This window comes from Rana temporaria, chromosome 1, assembly GCF_905171775.1.
Source record: "Rana temporaria chromosome 1, aRanTem1.1, whole genome shotgun sequence".
Classification (NCBI taxonomy): domain Eukaryota; kingdom Metazoa; phylum Chordata; class Amphibia; order Anura; family Ranidae; genus Rana; species Rana temporaria.
Window position 1 is genome coordinate 135,171,393 of NC_053489.1, and position 25,973 is coordinate 135,197,365.

General features: G+C 42.2%; 1 protein-coding gene across 4 annotated transcripts in view; it reads left to right on the plus strand.

Annotated features, from left to right (window-relative positions):
• FER (FER tyrosine kinase) overlaps positions 1-25,973 on the plus strand; it is a 353,477-nt gene that overhangs the window by 100,249 nt on the left and 227,255 nt on the right. For all 4 annotated transcript variants that reach the window (XM_040343195.1, XM_040343168.1, XM_040343185.1 and 1 more), the window contains 2 exons: positions 6,024-6,146; positions 8,437-8,626. In XM_040343195.1, coding sequence (XP_040199129.1) covers positions 6,024-6,146; positions 8,437-8,626 — 313 coding nt within the window. The remainder of the gene's footprint in view (positions 1-6,023; positions 6,147-8,436; positions 8,627-25,973) is intronic.

A 25,973-nucleotide genomic window follows, 5' to 3' on the forward strand; every position in this document is an offset into this window, starting at 1 on the left:
CGACTCTGGGAATTCTGGGAGGAGGTCCACTGAATAGTTCAAAAATTCGCAGATCGTGCGTTCACGTATGACCCGTCGTTCTTTCTTTTACACGTCATTGACACCCCTGCCTGGGTTTATAAAAAAACTGTTGTACGCTACTGGTTGGATGCAGCCAAGGCGTGCATACCACTCCATTGGAAATCCCCACACCCGCCGATGACTCAAAAAGGTCGATGACATCAATAAGATGGAAGACCTAATCCTAACAAGCCAAGATGGGCATGAAGCATATTCCGATACATGGCAATTGTTTAATATCTTTAAATATTCAGCAGAAGGACAGGCTCTCAGGGGAGAAGGCCCAATAACCTGAGACATTCTAGACCATCTACAGAAGTTCCCCACGACAGGCCGTACACCCTACAGTTGATATCAATGCCTGCTGGGTGGAAGATAGAACTCATGTCCGTTAACCCCCCCCCCCGCCCCTCCATCTGTTTCCTTCCCTATAACCCCCTCTTCTTTCTCTATCTTCTGTCACTGCCCGCTTTTCGACTATTTCTATCATCTACTACTATTATATATGTTGTAAAAGAAAGGGAACTGGGCCCACAGGGCTAGGGTGTATTCATTTAACACGGAAACACCAGGCTGGACAGTAGACTTCCAACTGCCCCGTCGGGGATTAGACCCACGGCAGAGGCTTACCAAGACAGCCTTCCGGCTCCAAAAAACACATCTATCTGGGAGGAGGGGATATTCTACATCAACTTTATAAATGTTTTATGTTATGTACGCATGTTCCTCTTTTTGATGTACCTCCTTTTTGTACCAATGTCACCGTGATTGCCATGTATTTGTGGTTAATGTGGACCGGTTTCCTGTTATAAATAATAAAAATAATAATAATAATAATAAAAAAAAAAGAACATTTCCGTGCATGTCAAGGCGGATTCGCCGCTAACAGGGCGCTGGGGCCAGGGGCAAGCCGCAAGGCCAGGGGAAGAAAAAGCCCTGGGTCCAAAATTATTTTAAACTCGGCACCGAGCCCTCCTTTTGAGGGGACGCCCCCACTCCATTGGGTGGGGGAAAGGCTGCTGCACTTTGTGGACATTTGGAGAACAACAATTCAGGACAGGTAACCTCCAATTATTATATCTTAGACTTACAAGCTGGAGTTGCGGGGTGTTCCCTCTGAGGTTTTTAAGATCCAGCGTTCTCTTGCATCCCTTCAAAATGAAATGTATTGCTTCAGGCACTACATCATCTTGTGGGTCAAAGAGTGATTGTAGAGGTTTCTGGATCCGAAAGGAGACCCAATGCCCATTTGGAACTTAAGATCCCTGAACAAGCATCTATTGATATAGTCCTTTCAGATGGAGTCCGTCCGCTCAGTAGTAACTTCACTCCAGAGGGGAGATTTTCTAGCCTCCCATCTATTTAAAAGACGCCTATTTGCGCGTACCTATCTTTCAGCCTCATCAGAGGTTTCAGTTTGTGGCTCTACCCTTCGGGCTTGCTACAGCTCTCTGGGTGTTCACAAAGGTCCTAGCATCCGTACTGGGTCTTTTAAGGGCCCAAGGGATCCTGGTGCTTGGGTATCTGGATGACCACCTGCTCAGAGATCACTTCTTACAGGCTCTAGAACAGAGCATAATATAAACAGTGAGGTATTTGAAAAGCTTAGGCTGGATCATAAATACTGAAAAGTCAGCCTTTAAACCAGCTCAAAGTCTAAAGTATTTAGGTCTGATCCTAGACACGGTCCAAGCAAGAACATTCTTGCCACCTGTAAGGATCTGTTCCCTGAAGGTTCAGGTGCATCAGATAAGGGGAATCCATTCGCCTCTATATGAGTCTTCTAGGGAGGATGGTGTCCTCCTTTGAGGCAGTGCCCTATGCCCAGTTCCATTCCAGGCCTTTACAGCAAGACATCGTGTTGGCTTGGAACAAAAGAGGAAAAGCCATTATCCAATGTGCTTATCCCCTCCGGCACACTTAAGCCTAAACTGGTGGCTGCAGGATCAGAAACTGTGAAAGGGCAAAATCCTTTCTCCCGGTAACTTAGAGAGTACTAGAAGGGCTCACAGCTCAGAGGAAATGGTCAAGGGCAGAACAGATCCTGCTTATCAACATCCTGGAATTAAAGGCAGTACGTCTGGCCCTACGGTCCTGGACGGTGGCACTTCAGGACTACCCTATCGGGGTTTAGTCCGACAATGCCACTGCAGTGGCCTATATAAACCACCACCAAGGCGGTACCAGGAGTCGTTCAGCTCTGAAGGAGGTGACCTACATACTAGCCTGGGCAGAGGGACATATGCCGATTTTTATATTGGCAGTCCATATCCCGGGAGTAGAGAACTGGAAGGCAGATTATCTCAGCCACCAGCAAATCTGCCTGGGGAATGGTGTTCCAGGAAATTTTCCAACATTGGGGATGGTCAGAGGTCGACCCACTGGCATCCATGGTCAACAACAAGCTACAGCAGTTTGCCAGAGGATCTCTTGTTCGGGACACAATCAGAGCAGATGCTCTGGTAGTTCCATGGAGCCAGTATTCCTTGGTTTATGCTTTCCCTCTGATCCATCTCCTTCCACATTTGTTGTGCTCGATTTGGAGAAAGGGAGTCGGGACCAGTGGTGTGGAGTTGCATCTCGGGAACAGTGGTGTCTACCCTATTCAATGCTAGAAAAGCTGTTGTTAGGAAGATTTATTGTAAGGTCTGGAAGACTTGTATTGCTTGGTGTCAAGCTAAAAAATGGCATCCTCGTAATATGTGATTGCAAGAATTCTCTTTTCTACAGTCTCCTGTGGAAAACACATTGGCTTTGAGTACAATCGGAGGTCAAGTTTCAGCCCTATCGGTATTTTTCTAAATGCCTTTAGCCTCCCATCCACTGATCCAAACCTTTATGCCGGGAGAAACTCTCCCCCCCCCCATTAGGTCACCTATATGTCCTTGGGACGTTATATTGGTGCTGTCTGTGTTACAGAAGCAACTGTTTAAACTTTAAACCTATTAAGGAAATTCCATTAGACTTGCTGTCACAAGCTAGCCTTCCTGATGGCCATCTCTTTGGCTAGAAGGGTTTTGGAGTTGGCGGCCCTTTTTTGCAGGGAACCATACTTGATCCTTCACCACGACAGGGTCGTGTTAAGACCTGTTCCATCCTTTTTGCCAAAAGTGGTGTCGGCCTTCCATTTAAATCAGGACATTATTTTGTCTTTTTCTCTCTGCCTCATTCGGTGGAAGAAAGGCGACTGCATTCTTTGGACGTTGTCCGGGTAGTCGAGGTTTATTTGTCTAGATCTGCAGAGATCCGAGGAACAATCGTGTTTCGATCTACCATTGACTATATAGTGCAAAAGGCTTGTTTGGATACAGCGTGATTGGATAGATAGGTGTGTCCTCCTATCAAGTTTTGGTAACTCTAATGGAGATTGTTTAGTCGGATTGTATAGTATATGGCCACCTTTATACACCTAAAATAAACCAGTTGTGCTTTCGGCCCCGTTAATTGTTAATGGCACTCCAAACGCGCAATAAAAAAATGAAAACCGCAACGTGCCAAAATGCCCCATGAGCTACTTTATGCACCTCGAAGGATACTCGCACCAAAAAATTGCGCTCCCTTTATGCTTCATGAATGAGGCCTGAAAGTGAAATTGGTGTGTTTACACCCTCCCCCTCCCTGAGCAAGACCTGGATTACAAGAACATAGACCGCTTAATATCTCCCTCCCATGTACTTGTTTAAAGCTGACCATACGCTATGCAATCTTTGTACAATTTCCTTTTAAATATACCCAAACTATGTAATGGGAGGACCCACCTGAACTATCCATTCAGTTTGTATGAAATCAGGCAGGCCCTTGCACAACATAGTTGATGGTAGAGCTAAAGGAGATTGCACTGTCAGACGGTATGTGGTGTATGGCCAAGTTAAAGAAAGAAGTAGGGAAGTTGGTGTAAAAGGTAGTATAGTAATGTTGTCCAGAATGGTAAAACGCGCCCTATTCTGTGATGCAATATGACAATGCATGGAAGGGATTTGAAGTTCCTGGAAGGTCACATTATGATGCAGGAAGTCAGGGCTATGAAAGCATTTTCTTTACGTTTTGAACAAAGAGATGAAAACTCAAAGCTTCTGTGAACTAGGTAATTGAGAGAGAGAGAGAGAGAAGCACACTGGGATGGCTTGGGCAGAATAGACATTAGAAAAGGTCAACGTGGCCCTTTACAACTTTTTTGAGCCTGTTCTGTTTGGTGACTGGACATCACATAATTTAATCACTCGAAAATATTTCACTGATCAATATCCATTAAAGGAAGCTTGTAATTGAAAAATAAAATCTGCCTCTGCTGCTGTGACGAATCTTCCCCCGCCACCCAGGGGCCCTCTCCTTCTTCCCCCGCCACCCAGGGGCCCTCTTCTTCCCCCGCCACCCAGGGGCCCTCTCCTTCTTCCCCCGCCACCCAGGGGCCCTCTCCTTCTTCCCTCCCGCCACTTCCTACTGATGCGGGGACATGCCCACTGCCCGATGACTCCACATCCTAAGATTAAATCGGATGGCTGCCCACGCTACGCCGCTGCCTCCGTGTCCTCCCCGTGGCCCCTTACCTGGCTCTGCTGCTCTACAGTGCTTTCTTTCGGCTCGGCCCAGCTGTCCTCCACCATCACACCTCTGGCTGGGAATGCCACGGCCACCCTGAATGCTTCCAGGTCAATGTTCTGATGGCTTTTCTCTCCCCCCTGGAGCTCCATGCTCCACATGCTGGTCGCCTTCGCCGCCGCCACTCATCAGCGGCAGCGCCAGTACAGACAGGCCGAGCCATCCTTCAGCCCTATCCCTTCATGTCCCTGCCATCATGTGCACACAGCATGGCTCCTCACAGCCATTAAGATGAATGTGACAAGGGGGAGGAGCCGCGATGATGTCAGCCCACATTTCAATTCAACTGATCTCTGCATCGATGCAGAATCAAGCAAGGCTGTATCCCGATGCACCGATTATTTTCAACACCCCTATTTGTTAGTAAATTATTTAATACCATTTGGTTCTGGTGCATTTGCAAGCATCATAAGTGCACTTAAGGTACTTGAGATTTCCCAAGAAAGAGTATGTTTGAGGCTAAATCTCTTATGTTAAAGGCTACGTCCCCACCCCCGCCCCCCCTTTTTTTTTCTAAAATAAAACGGCTTTTCATTTATTCTACACACCCTTACCTCACCATCTTTATGACTGTTTGAAAACCTAGTTCCATCACTTCTGTCTTCCTGAACAGACCAGCTGAGGGTAGATGATGGAGGGGGTGTGCTAATGAGGTCAGCTGCTCAACTCCCTCCTGTGTCATGACCTCAAGTTTGTTCAGGAAATAAAGCAGAAGTAATGGAGCAGTGTATTTTAACAGCCATAAATACAGTGAGGTAGGCGTGGGTATAATAAATGTAAAGATTGTTGCTACATAGGGGAGCTGGAATTTATAAAAAAAAAGTGACCTCTGCCTTTTAAGGTGGGTTTAGCTGTATGGCGAAAAAAATGAATAAGGTGAGTTAAGGCATTCTCATTGTGAAGCTGTGTATAGGAAGCATTTAGAGATGCTAGCAGCAGTAATTTATTGGCACTTGCAGTCCTGTCAATAAACCATAGTTGGAGTGTACCCTTTCCATTAGCCTTACATTTTTTAATGTAATGTGGAAGTAGTTTTTAATTTGATAGGAACCAGTAACATTCATTATTGGTTTAAAGAGCAAGCTGGGTATATTTAAAGTTATCATTTGGATGGTGCTAGCTTATTGGGCTATTTATTAGACTGCCAACCATCCCATTAGATCATATATATTGCTTCTTAGCCAGTGACCTTGTTAGAATGAAGAGTGGAAGCTACTGCTGGTCCTTGTTTAAAACTCGATAGGATTTATCGTTTTCTGTTTAAATGCCACCTTTGTGGACAGAGATTTGATGTCTAGCTCAATTTACTTGTTTCGGGTTGCCCTCAGTGTCATCTCCAGAATACAGCACAATCTATTTTACAGGTTGAAAACGGCATCTGAGGAACTTGCACAGACGCAGCTGTCACTTGTGAGCAAAGAGGAACTCCTGGCTGAAAAAGAGAAAGATATTGAAGAATCTGCCAACGCCTGTGAAAAAAAGTCTGAGTAAGTGTCTTGTTTGTATTGCACAACAGGTGGTTGGTCTAGTCATGCAACTCTGGTGTCTTTTCGGTTCTTTCTGACTAATTTCATTGAAGAATCAAACTTTTTTTTGTGAGTAGATTGTATATATTTTTATTAAAGAACAACTCCCAAGTAGCAAGTGAAACTGAACTGTGAGATTTAGATTCTCTGTTTCCGTTTTTAATTAGCCAAATGCATTCCAAGTGCTTTAGAATTAAAGGCGTGTTATGTCTTTTTATGGTTGTTTTTTTCTTTACAAATTGTGGTATAGCCTGTCCCCCTTGCCACCATGTTACATAGAGAGACCCTTGCTCTGTGTATGAAAGCGGTGGTTCCTGATATCCAACACATCCCCTTGCTGAGTCAGAGCTAGAGCTCGCCAATTAGTAGGGAGCATGCGCTTTCTGATTTCAGAGCTATAGTTTTGACTCTGTAAGATGTGTCAGATCTTTGCTTCCTCACGGACAGCAATGGTCTCAGTCTGCAGCATGTTGGCAGGAGACAAGCTTTACTACTGAGTCAATTTACTAAATCAAATGAACAATAAAGCTTTGCGCACCTTTTTTGTTTTCATGCATTTTTTTATTTTTTTTGTGCCAGTGTACAACACCACAAAAATGTCCACCCGATCCGTTCTGGATACATTTCTGCATGCACGTTTTTAACATCTTTTTTTTTTTTTCACTGTACTGGGGTCCAGTGTATTTTTGATGAAATTTACTGTGTTCCAGTGCTGTGCAGATCAAAAGCAGCATGTTGTATTCATCTTTTCTGAAACTAAAAAGCACTGCACTAGTGTGAACTATTTCATTAGAACGCGTAACCTACCAAGGGCTGGTTCACACCACAAAAACGCACTACAGATGCGTTCCGAATGCATTTCTCCATGTGCATTTTTAACGTGTTTTTGACCCATTCTGGTGTGTTTTTTGAAGCATTTTCGGTTGCATTTCCAATGCTTTTGTTCTCCTTTTTTCTTTTTTTTTTACAGTACTTGGGTCTGGTACATTTTTGATGCTTTTATTCTGCATCAAAAACCCATGGAAGGTAGGTTATATCGATTGCAATGGCAAACCGGGCAATTAAGGCGGGCTGCTGCAATTTTAACAGGTTACATGTTACACCCTGAATATGGATGTAACATGTTACAAAAGGTGAACTTGTCTTTTAAGTTAAGCTTAAAGTGGTTGTAAAGGCAGAAGTTTGTTTTAACGTAATGCATTTTATGTTATCAACAGCCTTCTGTGTGCAGCTGCCCCCCTAATTCTTTTCTGAGCCCCATCTCTATTCAGCAATGTTGCATGAGATACTCGGCTGGCCAGGACTCCCCTGCTTATTGGCTGAGATGGCAGCGCTGCGCTATTGGCTCCCGCTGCTTTCAATCAAAGTCAGCCAGCCAATTGGGAGATAAAGGGGGTGGGGCCAGGCCACGCCTCTGTGTCTGCATGGATATGCAGAGCTGCAGCTCGGCTTTGGTGCCCCCATAGCAAGCTGCCTGCTGTGGGGACACTTAACAGAAGGGAGGGGCCAGGAGGACCGAAGAGGGACCTGAGAAGAGGAGGATCCAGGCTGCTCTGTGCAAAACCCTTGCACAGAGCAGGTAAGTATAACCTGTTTATTAAAAATTATATTTTTAAGGGGAAAAGAATAAGACTTTACAATCACTTTAAAAAAAGTAGTATAGTTTCCTGAAGAAGAAAAATAAAAAAGTGCCCTCATGCAGGTCTAAGCCATGACGATGAGTACATCTTAAGAGACTTGCCTACAAATGGAGCCCTCCAGCGTTGGGCTGTCTTGGCTTTCCTTGGTCTCATCACTTTTTTCTTAACCTGGTCTTCCTTTTGGGTACCTAATCTTCTGCCTCTCTTGATTGATCGAGCTGGGGTGAGGTCACTCTTGCGCATGCGTACAGGAGTCACTTCGCCATGTAAATGCTGTCTGCTCAGATCGCATTACCCACTTGAATGGGCTGACTGCAAGTAGCACCTGTAGTCTAGAGACACTGAAAATTATTGAAATTACACACCTTTCACATGACTGGATAATTGAAGTGATTCTTCTCATTTTACTGTGTGCCCATTGGCTGAACATTCACAAATCCTTTAAAATTTGATGTAATGTGTTGTATTGCATAGCTGCCATTTATAAACCATTTGTAATCCTAAACATGTTAACGTTTTAGTTATTTTTTGGGGAAGCACGTTATCAAATCTATTATATCTTCAGTTTCATTCAACATATTTTTCAATTTTTTATTTATTTTTTGTTTTAGTGTTGTGCTTCTCTTAAATCGGAAACAAGCACTTGAAGAGCTTAAACAGACAATCCAACATCTGAAATGTACAGAAACAAAACTAACTGCTCAGAAGGAGCTTTTGGATCAAAAGGTGCAAGAGAATGATGGGAAGGAACCTCCCCCTGTAGTGAATTATGAGGAAGATGCTAGATCTGTAACTTCTATGGTGAGCAGGCTACTGCAAATTTTTTCTTAACTGTGAATTTTATGCATATCAGTTGAACAAAGGATAGGGAAAGCGTACCAACATTTGGCCATCACTTTACTTTTAGTAATCGGTGTGCTCTTTAAAGTGTATTTTTTTTTTTTTTACAGGTTAGTAGCTGTCTAGTCTGCTTTTTTTTTTTTCCCCTTTATTAATTTTTCCATTACAGTACATTTCATACTTGGTATATAAATACTTTAAGGACCGCCTCCTGCACATATACGTCGGCGGAATGGCACCGCTGGGCACATCCACGTACAGGTACGTCCTGTACTAGTACCCAGCTGTGGGTCGCAGGCGCCCGCCCGCGACCCGGTCCGAAGCTCCGAGACCGCGTGACTCGCGGACCCGATCGCCGCTGGCATCCCGCGATCGGTCCCTGGAGCTGAAGAACGGGGAGAGCCGTGTGTAAACACGGCTTCCCCGTTCTTCACTGTGGCGCTGACATTGATCGTGTCATCCCTTTTATAGGGAGACACAATCGATGACGTCACACCTACAGCCACACCCCCCTGCAGTTGTAAACACACTTCAGGGAACACATAACCCCATCAGCGCCTCTTGTGGTTAACTCCCAAACGGCAACTGTCATTTTCACAATAAACAATGCATTTTAAATGCATTTTTTTGCTGTGAAAATGACAATGGTCCCAACAATGTGTCAATATTGTCCGAAGTGTCCGCTATAATGTCGCAGTCACGAAAAAAATCGCTGATCGCCGCCATTAGTAGTAAAAATATTTTTTTTATAGAAATGCAATAAAACTATCCCTTATTTTGTAAACGCCATAAATTTTGCGCAAACCAACCGATAAACGCTTATTGCGTTTTTTTTTTTACCAAAAATAGGTAGAAGAATACATGTCGGCCTAAACTGAGGAAAATTTTTTTTTATATATTTTTGGGGGATATTTATTATAGCAAAAAGTAAAAAATATAGCATTTTTTTCAAAATTGTCGCTCTATTTTTGTTTATAGCGCAAAAAAAAAAAAACGTAGAGGTGATCAAATACCACCAAAAGAAAGCTCTATTTGTGGGGAAAAAAGGACGCCAATTTTGTTTGGGAGCCACGTCGCACGACCGCGCAATTGTCAGTTAAAGCGACGCAGTGCCGAATCGCAAAAAGAGGCCTAGTCTTTTACATGCATTTTGGTCCGGATCTTAAGTGGTTAAACATTCACACATACATTTACCTAAACAAACATACTCAATATACTCCCAATATCAAAAAATATAAGGTCTCGTCCCATTGATATACTCTATGGTCTAATCCTTCTATTGTTAACATATCTAGAGATTTGGCTCCCCGTATTCTGTTTCTCCAATACAGAGGTCAAGGACACTGGAGGTGCATGTTATATTGGGAAGAAAGGAAAAAAAAAGAGGGGGAAAAGGAAAAGAGAGACTATACATCTAGTCTGCTCTTGATGAAGACAAAGGGCAACCGTGGTTATAGTGGATTGCATAGGACAGGGGTGTCAAACGGAATTTCTTTGTGGGCTGCATCAGCATTATGATTGCTCTCAAAGGGGCCGGTTGTATCTGTAAGATTAGATGTCCAGCGCATCCCCTCCCCTTTTACATTAGATGTCAAGAGCCACCCAACCATCAGAAGTTGAGTCCCCCACTCTCCCTTACATCACATTACACCCCCTTTCCTTATGCTGCTGCTGGGCAGAAGCTGGATGCATTGCTTGAAAGCATAAAGTTTTGGCTTCTGGAGGAGGACCAGAGGAGGGCTGGAGCTTTCCTGCAGCTGCAGAGAGATGCGAGGGCCACATGAAATGGCCTGGAGGGCCAGATTTGGCCCACGGGCCTTGTGTTTGACACCTGTGGCCACTACTTAACCCTTTCACTGCAGCGTTGTTTACACACACTACCCCTGCCCCATGTTACAAGCACATACATGCGTAAACCCAATCGTCAGGTGTGAATACTCTGGCAGATGACTATTGCTTTACAAATGTTACATATCTACTTGAAGGCCAGGTCTCTTTTGTTTACAAATGAAAAATCAGTAATTTTTGCTGGAAAATTCTTTAGAACACCCAAACATATATACATATATATACAAAAATGGTGGGTTTTGGAAAAAATATTCACATATTCACACTCGTACCGCCTTTAAAGCATCTGATCACACAAAGATTTATGTGTTCAGATGCTTTGCCCATTTAAAAATGGTGCTGTTTACAACCGGGAAAAGGAAAGTGATGTTGCTTCCTGTTTTCTTTACCACAGAACCCATCGGGGGACCTTCTCTGTGGTAAGGCGGTGAAATTAACTGCCCTCACCCGCCACCTTTAAAAGCAATCCAGCAGCTAATTGGCAATTCTGATGGCTTTTAGGCTGGGTTCACACACGTTTGACCGAGGGTTAGTGCCTTGGAACCGGTGTATGTCTGTTTACCGGTTAAGGACGCACAGAACCCTTTTTCAATCGAGACCGCGGACATGTGTGAACCGGCTCCATTGACAGTCGGTCACACTAGTATGTCAAACCCGCATCCAATTGGCATATGCGTGAACCCAACCTTACAAGAAAGGCTTTAAAAAATGAGTCCGGGACGATGCCTGTAGCTGCAGGCATCATCCCAATACAATCATTTAAAGCCAAATCACGTACAGGTACAGGCCTTTGATTTGGCTATGCATACTAGCCCATTATGCTTTTACTTTGCAGGGTTTACATCCTCTTTAAAGCATTGCCTATAGACGTTTAAGTGTCAGATTAGTTGCTATTTCACAGGCATTTATAGTTTTTTAAGGCTTGACATTGGCCGACAAGTTAGAGGGGCTTTTAAACTGGGCGACGGGGAGGGAGGGAGGGTTCAGAGGTATAAATGGTCAGTGCGGAACAAATTCCAGATGGTAGTATTGGAGGTATCAGTGGTAGGTTGACTAAAGCACCTAAACCCAATGTTGGTACAGTAACAAGTCCTATTTGCAACCTCAGAACACCCAATAAGGAGATGGTATGTGTCTGGGTTAAACTACGTGGCATGTTCACCAATTCCAGGAGTCTGGCAGACAAGATGCGAGAACTGGAGCTACTGTTGTACGAGGAGGGTTTCGATTTTGTTGGAATTTCAGAGACTTAATTCAACAGCTTTCATGATTGGCTGGCAACCATTCAAGGGTATTCCCTATATCGTAGGGATAGCGAGGGTAAAAACGAGGGGTATGCCTGTATATCAAAAATGTATGTACAAGTGAATGTGAGAGACAACATCACTAATCGAGCAAGGGAGGAGGTGGAATCCTTATGGGTAGAGATACAAAGGGAGGAAACTAAGGGGAGAGTAATACTGGGCGTATGCTATAGGCCCCCTAACCAGGGGAAAGAGGGGGAGGCGGACCTCGTATCACACTTTGGATTGGCAGCAAGGATGGGAAGTGTCATTATAACAGGGGATTTTATTTATCCAGACAGACTGGGTGGAAGGAACCGCACATTCATCGTAAGCTCGCCATTTCCTAATTGTCTTGAAGGAGAATTTCATTGGTCAGATAGTAAATGCACCAACAAGAAACAAATCATTACTAGACCTACTGATTGGCAACAATACAGACCTGATAACGCATGTGGAAATACGGGGCAATTTAGGAAACGGTGATCACAGGTCAATTAGTTTCAGTATAAATCACACAAATGGGAAACATAAAGGGAATACAAAGATACTGAATTTCAAAAGAGCCAAATTCCCTCTAGAAGATACTAAATTGGATAAAATCTTGGGCACAAAGAACACAAAGGAAAAATGGATATGATTTAAGAGCAAATTAAAATGGTGAATTAGGCAGTGCATCCCTATAAGAAATTTAAAATAGCTAATTAAGGTCCTGGGTGGCTTAACTTGGTTAAATGGGGAGTCCTCAAAATGGTCTGGGGTGGAAAGCGGGGTCCCCCAGGGTTCTGTGCTGGGACCAATCCTGTTTAATTTGTTCATTAACAACCTGGAAGATGGGATAAACGGCTCAATCTAAGTAAGTTTTTGCGGACAATACTAAGTTAGGCAGGGCAATAATTTCTCTGCAGGATGTGTAAACCTTGCAAGATTTGAACAAATAAATGTGTTGGGCAACTACATGGCAAATGAGTTTTAATGTAGAAAAATGTAAAATAATGCTTTTGGGTGGCAAAAATATTAATGCAATCTACTCATTGGGGGAAGAACCTCTGGGGGAAATCTAGTATCGGAAAGGATCTGGGGGTCCTAGTAGATGATAGGCTCGGCAGTGACATGCAATGCCAAGCTGCTGCAAGCAAACCAAGCGGAATATTGGCATGCATTAAAAGGGGATTAGCGCCAGAGATAAAACGCTAATTCTCCCACCCTACAAGATTCTGGTCTGGCCTCACCTGGAGTATGCCATCTTGTTCTGGGCACCAGTCCTCGGGAAGGATGCGCTGGGACTGGAGATAGTCCAGAGAAGGGCAACAAAGCTAATAAAGGGACTGGAGCACCTTGGTTATGAGGAAAGGTTATGAGCACTGAACTTATTCTCTGTGGAGAAGAGAGGCTTGTGAGGGGATACGATTTATATGTACTGGTGACCTTACAACAGGGAAAAACTATTCCGCGGAAAGAAATGTAAAAAAGACACGCGCCCATTCACTAAGTTTAGAAGAGAAGCGGTTTAACCTTAAACCGCGTAGCTGGTTCTTTACTGTAAGAGCAGTAAGCATGTAGAATTCTCTTCCACTGGCAGTGGTTTCAGCGGGGAGGGTTTATGATCTAAAAAAATTATTAGATGGACACCTGACTGACCACAACATACAGGGATATACAATGTAATGCTGACAAATAATAACATAGGTTGGACTTGTCTTTTTTTTCAACCTCACCTAATATGCAACTATGTGACATGTTGGTTATCTATCTATCCAAAGCAGTCACTGTTTATATTTAGCCTAAAAGTGGGTAAAATATTGTGTTTGTCCCGAACAAACTATTTTTAAAGTAAAACTAAAGTTGGAGATCAGCTTTAACACTGTTCAGCTATAATTGGTGAGTAAGGAATAACAATAGATAAAGAGCAAATAAGTCCACCAAAATACCACCACGTGAACACAGGAAGCCCCTCTCGGGGATGCACTTACCACAAGGATAAATATAATTTGCCTTCAAACCACAGCAACCTTCCTTCCCTCCTTTTTTTTGAACCTCTTACACCATATACAGAGATGGGATCCACTTGGGCTCATGCAAACAACAACAAAGTACACTACATAGCGTGATACTGTTTAAAACTTTGTTTCCCCATGCGCCCCCCTCTCAATATAAGCATACAATGTAAAAAATCAATCCAGCAAAAGTGCGAATGCATAAATTCTCGTTACACGAGAGATGTAAATACCGGTGCCGCCAGCCGTCTGTATGATGACAAACACTTCCGCACTTTTGCTGGATTGTTTTTTTACATTGTACGTATATATTGAGAGGGGGGCGCATGGGGAAACAATAACGGTTTAAACAGTATCACGCTATGGAGTGTACTTTGTTGTTGTTTGCATGAGCCCAAGTGGATCCCATCTCTGTATATGGTGTAAGGAGGTTCAAAAAAGGAGAGAAGGAAGGTTGCTGTGGTTTGAAGGCAAATTATACTTATCCTTGTGGTAAGTGCATCCCCGAGAGGGGGCATGCTGTGTTCACGTGGTGGTATTTTGGTGATTGGTGGACTGTGAAGAGGATTTTTTCCACCGCTATTAACAAACTGCACCACTTTGAGCACCTCTCCTTATTTATCTGCATTGTTTTCCTTTATGAAGAGTATTACATAAAGAAGTTTGTTCACCTCAACGAGAACAAAAGCGCTGCTACAATATTTACTGGACTTATTTGCTCTTTATCTATTGTTGTTCTTTATATACCTTTTAATCTAAGTGGCTGCTATAATTATATGTGATTTAAGGTGGCTTGCCTATCACACTATATATCATTATTTTCATCACTCGCACTTTAACCCCCTGAGTGGTGCTTAGAGAAGAGGGTAGACGTAGCACTTGTTTCATAATTGGTGAGTACCTATCAATAAAATAGTCAAACTAGATTAGCCCTCTGAGGATTGGTTGCTTTGAAATATGCTTTTTTACCATAGCTTCGACCCTTTTAACCACTTAAGCCCCGGACCATATTGCTGCCTAAAGACCCAAGGGGTTTTTACAGTTCGGGACTGCGTCGCTTTAACAGACAATTGCGCGGTCGTGCGACGTGGCTCCCAAACAAAATTGGCGTCCTTTTTTCCCCACAAATAGAGCTTTCTTTTGGTGGTATTTGATCACCTCTGCGGTTTTTATTTTTTGCGCTATAAACAAAAATAGAGCGACAATTTTGAAAAAAAATTCAATATTTTTTACTTTTTGCTGTAATAAATATCCCCCAAAAACATATATATAAAAAATGTTTTCCCTCAGTTTAGGCCGATACGTATTCTTCTACCTATTTTTGGTAAAAAGAATCGCAATAATCGTTTATCGGTTGGTTTGCGCAAAATTTATAGCGTTTACAAAATAGGGGATAGTTTTTTTGCATTTTATTTTTTTTTATTTTTTTTACTACTAATGGCGGCGATCAGCGATTTTTTTTCGTGACTGCGACATTATGGCGGACACTTCGGACAATTTTGACACATTTTTGGGACAATTGTCATTTTCACAGCAAAAAATGCATTTAAATTGCATTCTTTATTGTGAAAATGACAGTTGCAGTTTGGGAGTTAACCACAGGGGGCGCTGTAGGAGTTAGGGTTTACTTTGTGTGTGTTTACTAGTGTAGGGGGGTGTGGCTGTAGGAATGATGTCATCGATCGTGTCTTCCCTATAAAGGGAATGACACGATCGATGCGCCGACACAGTGAAGCACGGGGAAGCCGTGTTTACACACGGCTCTCCCCGTTCTTCAGCTCCGGGGAGCGATCGCGACGGAGCGGCTATAAACAAATAGCCGCGCCGTCGTCCCGGATCGCTCCCCGAGGGGACCCGACCTCCGCATGTACCGGGGGGGGGGTCCCGATCGGACCCCCCACCCACGTCTAGCAGAGGACGTACAGGTACGTGATTGTGCCTGTCCGTGCCATTCTGCCGACGTATATCTACATGAGGAGGTCGGGAAGTGGTTAATGGAAAGTGTAAATAAGCTAACTGCCTAGAATTTCAAATGGAGAATTTTAATTGTGCCAATGGTACAGGGCTTACCCAAGGCTGCTTATGCCATACAAAGGCAGACCACCCCCCCGTGTATACAAAGGAAGGCTTTGAATCTGGAGACACAGTAATGTGTTTTCTCTGATTCCTCAAATAAACAAATATAGCACTAACCTGGCTGTAGATAATCTCCCAGGCCATTCACCCTTTCTACAAATCCTGTACGTCTGCACTTTCCTCAACTAGATACATTCCCCAAGTCCAAAATAAAGACAAAAAGGTATGTAGATACAGTGAGGGAAAAGGGTTTTTAACCCCCCCCCCCGACAAACGATCAGTCTATAATTTAATGGTTTATTTTAACAGTGAGAGACGGAATAACAACAAAAACATCCAGAAAAACACAATTTCAAAAAAATAAATTGATTTGCATTTTAATTAGTAAAATTAAGTATTTGACCCCTTCGCAAAACATGAATTAGTACTTGGTGGCAAAACCCTTGTTGGCAATTAGAGGTCAGACGTTTCTTGAAGTTGGCCACATCTCAGGATGGATTTTGTCCCACTCCTCTTTTTAGATCCTCTCCAAGTCATTACGTTTTTGAGGCTGACGTTTTGGTAACTCGAACCTTCAGCTCCCTCCACATATTTTCTGTGGGATTAAGGTCTGGAGACTGGCTAGGCCACACCAGAGCCTTAATGTGCTTCTTTTTTAGCCACTCCTTTGTTGCCTTGGTCCTGTGTTTTGGGTCATTATTCTGCTGGAATACCCATCCATGGCCTATTTTCAATGCCCTGGCTGAGGGAAGGAGGTTTGCACCCAAGATTTGAGGGTACATGTCCCAGTCCATCATCCCTTTTTAATGCAGTGAAGTTGTCCTGTCCCCTTAGCAAAAAACATAATGTTTCCACCTCCACGTTTGACCACCTTCTGTAAAAAACTTGAGACTGGGGCCGAGGTTTACCTTCCAGCACGACAACGACCCTAAACATACAGATAGAGCTACAATGAAATGGCTTAGAATTGGATCAAAGCATATTCATGTACTAGAATAGCCCAGTCAAAGTTCAGACCTAAATCCAATTGAGAATCTGTGGCAAGACTTGAAAATTGCTGTTCACAGATGCTCTCCATTGAATTTGACAGATTTTGAGCTATTTTACAAAGAAGAATGTGCAAAAATGTCACTCTAGATATACAATACTGGTAGAGATATACCCAAAAAGACTTGCAACTGTAATTTTAGCAAAAGGTGGTTCTACAAAGTATTGACTCAGGGGGGCTGAATACAAATGCACGCCACACTTTTCACATATGTATTTGTAAAAAAAAATGTTGAAAACCATTTATCATTTTCCTTCCACTTCACAATTATGTGCCACTTTGTGTTGGTCTATCACATAAAATCCCAATAAAATAAGTTTTTGGTTGCAACATGACAAAATGTGTAAATTTTCAAGGGGCATGAATACTTTATCAAGGCACTGTAAATCTAATCGATTGCTTTGATAGTAATTAACATGGAAAACTGTGTACATTGTTCAGCTGAAAGATCCGTTTTTGTATGTTATGTTTTCGGCTTCCTCTGGATCAACTGTGGGTATAGAATTTTGTATATGCATCAATCGTGTCATCCCTTTTTATAGGGGGACACAATCGATGACGTCACACCTACAGCCACACCCCCCTACAGTTGTAAACACACATCAGGGAACACATAACCCCATCAGCGCCCCCTTGTGGTTAACTCCCAAACGGCAACTGTCATTTTCACAATAAACAATGCATTTTAAATGCATTTTTTGCTGTGATAATGACAATGGTCCCAAAAATTTGTCAAAATTGTCCGAAGTGTCCGCCATAATGTCGCAGTCACGAAAAAATCGCTGATCGCCGCCATTAGTAGTAAAAAAAAAAAAAAAATTAATAAAAATGCAATAAAACTATCCCCTATTTTGTAAACGCTATAAATTTTGCGCAAACCAACAGATAAACGCTTATTGCATTTTTTTTTTTTACAAAAAATAGGTAGAAGAATACGTATCGGCCTAAACTGAGTAAAAACATTTTTTTATATATTTTTGGGGGATATTTATTATAGCAAAAAGTAAAAAATATTGCATTTTGTTTTTCAAAATTGTCGCTCTATTTTTGTTTATAGCGCAAAAAATAAAAACCGCAGAGGTGATCAAATACCACCAAAAGAAAGCTCTATTTGTGGGGGGAAAAAGGACGCCAATTTTGTTTGGGAGCCACGTCGCACGACCGCGCAATTGTCAGTTAAAGCGACGCAGTGCCGAATCGCAAAAAGAGGCAAGGTCCTTTAGCTGCATTTTGGTCCAGGTCTTAAGTGGTTAAAGACCTGTGTTTTTTTCATCATCCTTATTTGCAGCAGATATCCAGTATACTTGGTCAAGGCACTACTATTCAGTTTCATTTTATACCACTAGGTGGTGCTGTATGGCTACAAATTGAATATTATTATTTCAGCATTTTGTGGTTTTAAGATGGTTAAAATGTGCGTCCTTGTACTAAGAAAGTATGTTTTGTGTGATAAACAGTAAACCAGCACAATGTTTTATTATTTTAGTAAAATGTTGGGGTTTGCAAAATGTCAGAAAATATATTTGCTGCTGCTACCCACTATTTTTCCCCTTTACTTTAACTGATGCTTTCACTTAGCCGTTCGGTCACATAAGGCAATTTTATAGCTGAATGTGAAGCTTGCAGGCAATCATTTTGTTTTAATTTACTTTAAAGTGTTCTGCTTTGGCTCGTATAATGTGAAAGAAATGTAGCTTTTGAAACCGAGCTGGACAAATGGCAGGTAGCCATTGTGCCTGAACATTATAGCTTTTTTGAACCTTTTTTTATTGTTTTCCATAAAAGCAGATATTTTTGGGGTTTGAGATCACTCTTGACTGTCTATGTACCTAATTATTTTTTCCCGAAATACTCTGCAGTATTCATTTTCAACAAGTAGGGTCACATTTGACTCTCGCCTTCCTTTACTGCAGCTTGTGACATCCTCTCATCAGGAGCTCAGGTTTAAATACTGGCCTGTGTAAGCTTCTGCTGCTCTGTTAAAAAAGCGTGTCAGAAACCATGTTTCGAAGCCAGTGCAAAAGAGCCCCAAAGAGTAAGTTTAACCTTTTTGTATTAACATTAAATATGCAATAAAGAGGCCCCAGTAACTTTTTTTCAGAGGGGGGAAAAAATAAATAAAATAAAGGATCCTGTTTACTTAAAACATGTTATTCAGCAGTGTGCTGTATCATTTGGCCACCTGTATAACCTTAAATACCTGGATGATCCTGCCTGGTTCTGCCCTCTCTCCTGTAAACTGACCACGGTTTATCATGGCTTCTGAGCCCTTACACCGTGGTCCGTTTACGTGCCTCCATCCACAGCCCTGCTCTGTCCTCCTCCTCCCCCCTTCTCCCTGCCTTTCAGCTTGAGACACTGCCTGCCCATTCCTTCCTGCTGCTATTAAAGCTATAATCTATTTATCTCATCCCATCTGTTATATAACAGTGTGTCCCAGTGTTTGAGCTAGATGGTAATTTGTACCTTTTATATCAGAGTGTCTCCTGGCGCTCACGTTACCGCTCGTCTCTCTCTTCTCTGTGGCTGACGTCAGTGGGTTTTCTCGGCCCCTCCCGCTGTAGCTGTCAGCCTGGGAGTGGAGAGAGCCGAGGAGTCATGTGAGCACTGGGAGACACTGATATAAGGTACAGATCGGCACCTTTTATATAAAAAAGGGTATGAACAGATTATAGTGGCTTAACAAGCTTTTTAAGGGCTTTGACTCCTATGGAGGATTTGCTGATGCTTTGAAGTACCACTAAAGTGACATGGGGTATTATTTTTGGAGTGAAGCTGAAGCAAAGCAAAAGTAAGGCGTGAGCAGGACTGTAAGCCAACAATTTTATTTAGTGACAGGTTTGGACTGACATTCAGAGAGCTTAAACAAAGCGTTTCCTAAGCCATGTTTTGGAGCAAATGTAAACGAGCCCTTATTCCTGTAGGCCAAAGTGGCTTTGGTGAAGTCTGTCCAAAATACTTTAACCTCCCTGGCGGTATGATTCTTTCAGAAAAAACATGCTGAAAGCGGTACCATTATTTGCAAGGAAATTTGGCGTTTTATATTGTAGGTCTGTCATTTTTAGAAATAACTCACTTAAATCTGACCAAACAAGCTTCTAATAGGCATCCCGGGTATGAAATTTTTTTAAAAACAAAATTATAAATTATAATATAATAAATAATTATAAATCAATATAACAAATAATAATATAATTATAATAAAAATTATTCAATAATGTAATCAAATCAAAATCACTGAAATTTGCTCAGTTGCAGAATTGTTGCTGTCATTATTTTTTTTTTTTTATGACGAATTTCCCCACAAATCGCTATCGCACAATTCTGCAAGTGATTATAATTTATTATCGCTGTTTTTTAGCTGATCTAAAACTATTTTTGACATAAAGGGACACTTTTGGTTGCTATGGACAATCTACAGTTTGCAGGGAGAAAGAAACGTTTTTATTATATAAAATGACATGCATGACACAGGACAGACCACTAGGGACAAGGGGGGTGTGTTTTTTTTACATACAGTACTGTAATCTATAAGATTACAGTATACTGTATGTATAGTGTTTGTTTACTTTTTTGAATTTGGCGCCGTTCTCCGTCCCCGTGCGTCGTAACGTCGCAGGGAACGGAGATCGGCGTCACACGGAGGCACTGTGTGAATCGAGCGAGGTCCTGCTCGCTCACACAGCGCGGTGGCATCGCTGGATCCAGGGACAAGGTAAGTGAAACTCCCTGTACATCCAGCGAGGCGAGCCCGAGTCTGACTCGGGGTTACCGATCCTTGCCCAAAAATCTCACCCCGAGTCAGACTCGGGAACACCGCCCAGGAGGTTAATTGAAAGAGATCCGCCATGTCCTTCCCAGAATCTAGGACTGGAGAACCCTTGGTTATAGCACCTGTATCTAAGGTATAAGTGTGGTGTGCTCTACGTCTGACATGAAACTGTGCATGATAAGCACACTTCTCTTCGCCTTTCACAGCTGTGGCTGAGATAAGAGCGAACTGTGCATTATTTTGTATGTTTGAGGGGAGTGCACTTATTCTTTTGATGCTGATGCTGTGTCTAAATGGTTCCCATCTCATAGATTCTGCACAGGATCTCTCTGTGGAAGTTTTTTGGCCTGATTTCTAGGGAATCACCTTTTGGCCTATAGGAACATCATTTAAATGGTAATTCTGCTTTTGAAATCAAAAAATAAAATGTTACCTATCCACACACTCCCTGCTATTCCCGTCCCCACTTTACCTAATTGTTCTTCAGTAAGTTGTCCGCCACCCACATCTCAGTCCATACACAGCCCTGGAGACTGTATCAGAATTATGTTTGCGCAGTCTTGTGACCACGCTAAACAATCGCAGATATTATTGTAATAATTTTCTGCCCATAACGGAAATGTAAAAAATGCTCTAGTTCATAAGGGATATATAAGCTTGAGAGCTGATTGGTTCTAATTAGGTAACACGTTTTATGTGTGTTCTTTTAATACATTTAGGGCCCTTTCACATGGGTCATGTCCTTTCTGATTGGAAGGGGATCCATGAACAAAGCATGTTTGTGATATCCATGTCTACTCCTTTTTTTTCTGCAGGAGCGTTCTGAGCCCATATTAGGTTTGTATATTAGCTCTAGCCAGATGTAAATGGACTAATGTTTATTTACATGAGACTACCTCATGTCTGTCCTTATGAGGCCCCAGAAAAGGACGCAAATTTTTTGTCTTCATTTCCAGGTCGGATGTCTTATACACGATCATTTTTTGGCATGAAAAAAAACTACGTTTTTAAAAACGTCATTTAACCACTCAAGGACAGAAGGTGTTTTTCAGATTCGGTGTTTACAAGACTAAAACATTTTTTTTTGCTAGAAAATTACTTAAAACCCCCAAACATTATATATATTTTTTTCTAACACCCTAGAGAATAAAATGACGGTCATCGCAATACATTTTGTAACACCGTATTTGCGCAGCGGTCTTACAAGTGCACTTTTTTTTGGAAAAAATTCACTTTTTTTAATAAAAAAATAAGACAACAATAAATTTGGCCCAATTTTTTTATATATTGTGAAAGATAATGTTACGCCGAGTAAAATGATACCCAACATGTCACGCTTTAAAATTGCGCCCGCTCGTGGCATGGCGTCAAACTTTTACCCTTAAAAATCTCGATAGGCGACGTTTAAAAAATTCTATAGGTTGCATTTTTTGAGCTACAGAGTAGCTCTAGGGCTAGATTTATTGCTCTCGCTCTAACGATCGCGGCGATACCTCACTTGTGTGACTTGAACACCGTTTTCATATGCGGGCTCTACTCGCGTATGCGTTCGCTTCTGCGCGCAAGCTCGTCGAGACGGGGCGCTTTAAAAAATGTTTTTTTTTTCTTATTTATTTTTATTGATTTTATTATTTTTTACATTGAAATAATTTTTTTTTTTTTTTATCACTTTTAATCCTATTACAAGGAATGTAAACATCCCTTGTAATAGAAAAAAGCATGACAGGTCCTCTTAAATATGAGATCTGGGGTCAAAAAGACCTCAGATCTCATATTTAGACTTAAATGCAAGAAAAAAAAAAAAAGAAAAATTTGCCATTTAAAAAAATGACAACAAAAAAATTGTCTCTTTAAGACAAAGCTATGAGGACGGGTGGGGGCCATCTTGCCCTCACTCGAGTCCTCACTGAAGAGCCAGCAGCATCCGATCTCGGGAGGGGGGGGGGGGGGCCTCTCCCGCCTCGTTAACGGCGATCTCGCATCGAATCCGCCGCGGAGACCGCCGTTATCGTTTACACGCCCGCCCACAGAAGACATGGATACCTCGGTTGTGGCAGCAACTGCTGCCGTTACCGAGATATCCATCTTTAAAAACAGGACGTATATATACAGTGGGCGGGCGTTAAGTGGTTAAAATGATCGTGTGTGGGCTTCACATCGTTTTTCGGCTTCTGAAAAACAACAAAAGAAAATTCGAACATGCTGCATTTTTTAACATCGTTTTAAAACATGTCGTTTTTCGTGTTGTAAAAAATGATTGTGTGTGTGGGCTAAAACGACGTTTTAAACCCGCGCATGCTCAGAAACAAGTTATGAGACGGGAGCACTCGTTCTGGTAAAACTACCGTTCATAATGGAGAAGGCAACATTCATCACGCTGTAACAGACAGAAAAGCGCGAATCATCTTTTACTAACACGGAATCAGCTAAAGCAGCCCAAAGGCAAATAGAACTTCCCCTTTAGAGTGCCGTCGTACGTGTTGTACGTCACCGCGATTTTTTTCATCATTTTTTAAAAACTATGGTGTGTGGGCAACGTTGTTTTTAATGATGAAGTTGGAAAAACTTCGTTTTTTGGACATGCTGAAAGAAGTTTTTTTTTCATGCCGAAAAATGATCGTGTGTACGTGGCATTACACAGAGCTTCTGATCAGTGGCTCTGAACTGGCTGCGTGAAAGGGCCCTTATTTAGCACCAGCTAGCACTGTGTGAAAAAAACGTTGACTCTCATTTAATACCTTGCTGTGCTAATTTGTCTTGCCATGCTTCCTATGTTTTCTTAAAATTCCCCCACAGAAATGGGAAAGAATTTTATCTTGCTCTTTTGCAGAAGAAAATGTTCTTTAAAGTCAAACCCTGGGAAATCTTTAAGTACCTCTTGCACTTTTAGTGGTTAACTGCTCCTCTCTGTTCGGAGGACTGGGTAAAGCATTTTTACTTAACTAATTCCTCCATTCTCGCACTCCTTGGTGCTCTTAGACCAGGCCTTGCATACTTTTCTCCCTTGCTGTTTGGCAGTCTAGGATCCTCTGACATCATCAAGACGTAGGGCCCATAGCTTTTGCCCTGAATGTGAGGACACCAAGGGGCAATCCACTGCTGAAACGTAGGGGATCACCATCTGCTTTTCCCATTCCCTAGACAGAAATGAACAAGAAACCCTTGCAGTGTAGGCAAACCCCGCTTCTGGGCTGACTTGTAGATTTGTTGGGCTTTACATTTTTGCGTTCTACTGCATCTCTATCGGTGTTTGGGCTATACTTCTGATTAGGCAAAGTCAATATTCAAATTTTATCTTTTTTCAGTCTTTTTTATATGTCTTTTTGTTTTTGTGTTTTGGATAATTTTTTTGATATATACTTCAGATATACTTCATCTTCAGCACACAGATGGATGACAGGCTTTTTGCTTAATGTCTTCTGCTCTCTAATCAAAAATGTTTTTGTCTGCTATGACATGCAGTTTAGTCCAGCGTTGTATTGCTATGTTTAAATTGGTCATAGTGGGGATCATGTTATCCAAAAAGTTGCAGTTTTTTATATTCTCTGTTTATAAAGTATTCTCCCAAGACACTGAATATTATTCTTATGCTGCTTCTTGGCTAAGGAGAGGTGAGCTTTGATTTATTTAATTAGCAGTGATTTCTGATTTTGAAGTCATGATCATTGACTTTTGCTTTGCAGAGAAGTCTGCAGTTCATTGGATGTTTAAAGTTTATAGTCAAAACAATTTATTTATTTATTTTGTTTATAGTGTGGAAATATTAGAACCCCTGTTTTACAGCTATCTGAGGCTGTTATAGTTCCCCTAATTTTTTGTTCTTGGGCCATCTTTACTAGGTAAAGAAGCTAACAGAGGTTGTATCCTTCCCCTACTTAAAGTGGAAGTTCACCCTAAAACTAAAATATCTACATCTACTTGCATTCACAATCCGAAACTAACCTATCTAGCCCCGTAAAGCGAAAATTTGCTGCAGGGTGCACGCTGTGATCACCAAGTCATTGAGACTCGGGTGATCACAGATCCGAGTAAGGGGCTGGTCCCGGCTCCTTACCATGTGATCAGCTGTCAGCCAATGACAGCTGACCACGTGATGTAAACAAAGCTCGGCAATAGTTTATTTTTTCTCCTCCCGCTAACGGCGCTACCAGTGCTGATCAGTGCCGATCATTGCCACCCATCAGTGCCCATCACTGCCACCTATCGGTGCCAATTTTCAGTACCACCTATCAATGCCCTTCAGTGTTGCCTCTCAGTGCCCACCAGTGCCGCCTTATCAGTGCAGCCTCATCAGCGCGCATCATTTTTTTTTTAATTATACCATTTTATTGTTGTTTGCATATATAAATTACACAAATTAGTGCACCAACGTGCGTACATTTAACATAATACATACACAAGCAAGCCTTTTGCCCCTCACCCTCCCCCTACCCCTGAGTCGTTGTAATTGAGTAAAAAAGCCTCCTGGATTCCAAATTTTCTTCCCTTGTATCTACCCTCCCCACCCCTCCACCCCTCGCCCACCCCTCCACCCTCCCATCGCACCATGGACCAGTTTTTTAAATTAATTTGATTTGCTTCATTGGATAAGTCCTCCCCATAAAGGGACGTCCAGTAGCGGATTAAAGCATGTGTTGATTTAAGTTGAGTTTAAAAAAAGCCCTCTTCTTATATAGAGCATCCCATTATGTCTAGCCAAGGTTTCCACATCCTAACAAACTTTCTATAATTGCCCTGTCTAATGAGTGTCACTCTCTCGCTCCAGATCATTGTATTGATGGTTTCAACCCATGATTTAACAGTGGGTGGAATCTGGGCCTGCCACCTCCACGCAATTAACTTCCTTGCCTGGAAGAGGCATCTCAGCACCACCTCAAGGGTCCCAGCAGGCACTCTATCCTCGTCAATACTGCCTAATAGGCATGTCTTTGACTCGGCTTCCAAATTCATTTTGAAAGTTTTATTTATTATATCTATCACCTCCTCCCAGTATCTGAATAGCTTAGGGCATTTCCACATCATGTGGATAAGGTTGCCTGTCGCTCTGCACCTAGGGCATTCATCAGTTCTTCTCCACCCGAGATTAAACATTCTCTTGGGGGTATAGTATACTCTGTGCAAGAGGAACAGGTGTGACACTTTCTGGGATGGAGAGATCGAGACCAATACCCCCCTCCTCAGAATCGCACTCCACTGTTCCGTAGACATTTGCCATAAGTCTCTCTCCCATCCTGTCCTGCTCTTGATGGGGCCTGCCCTGCTTATTGTTTTATTCAAATAGTTT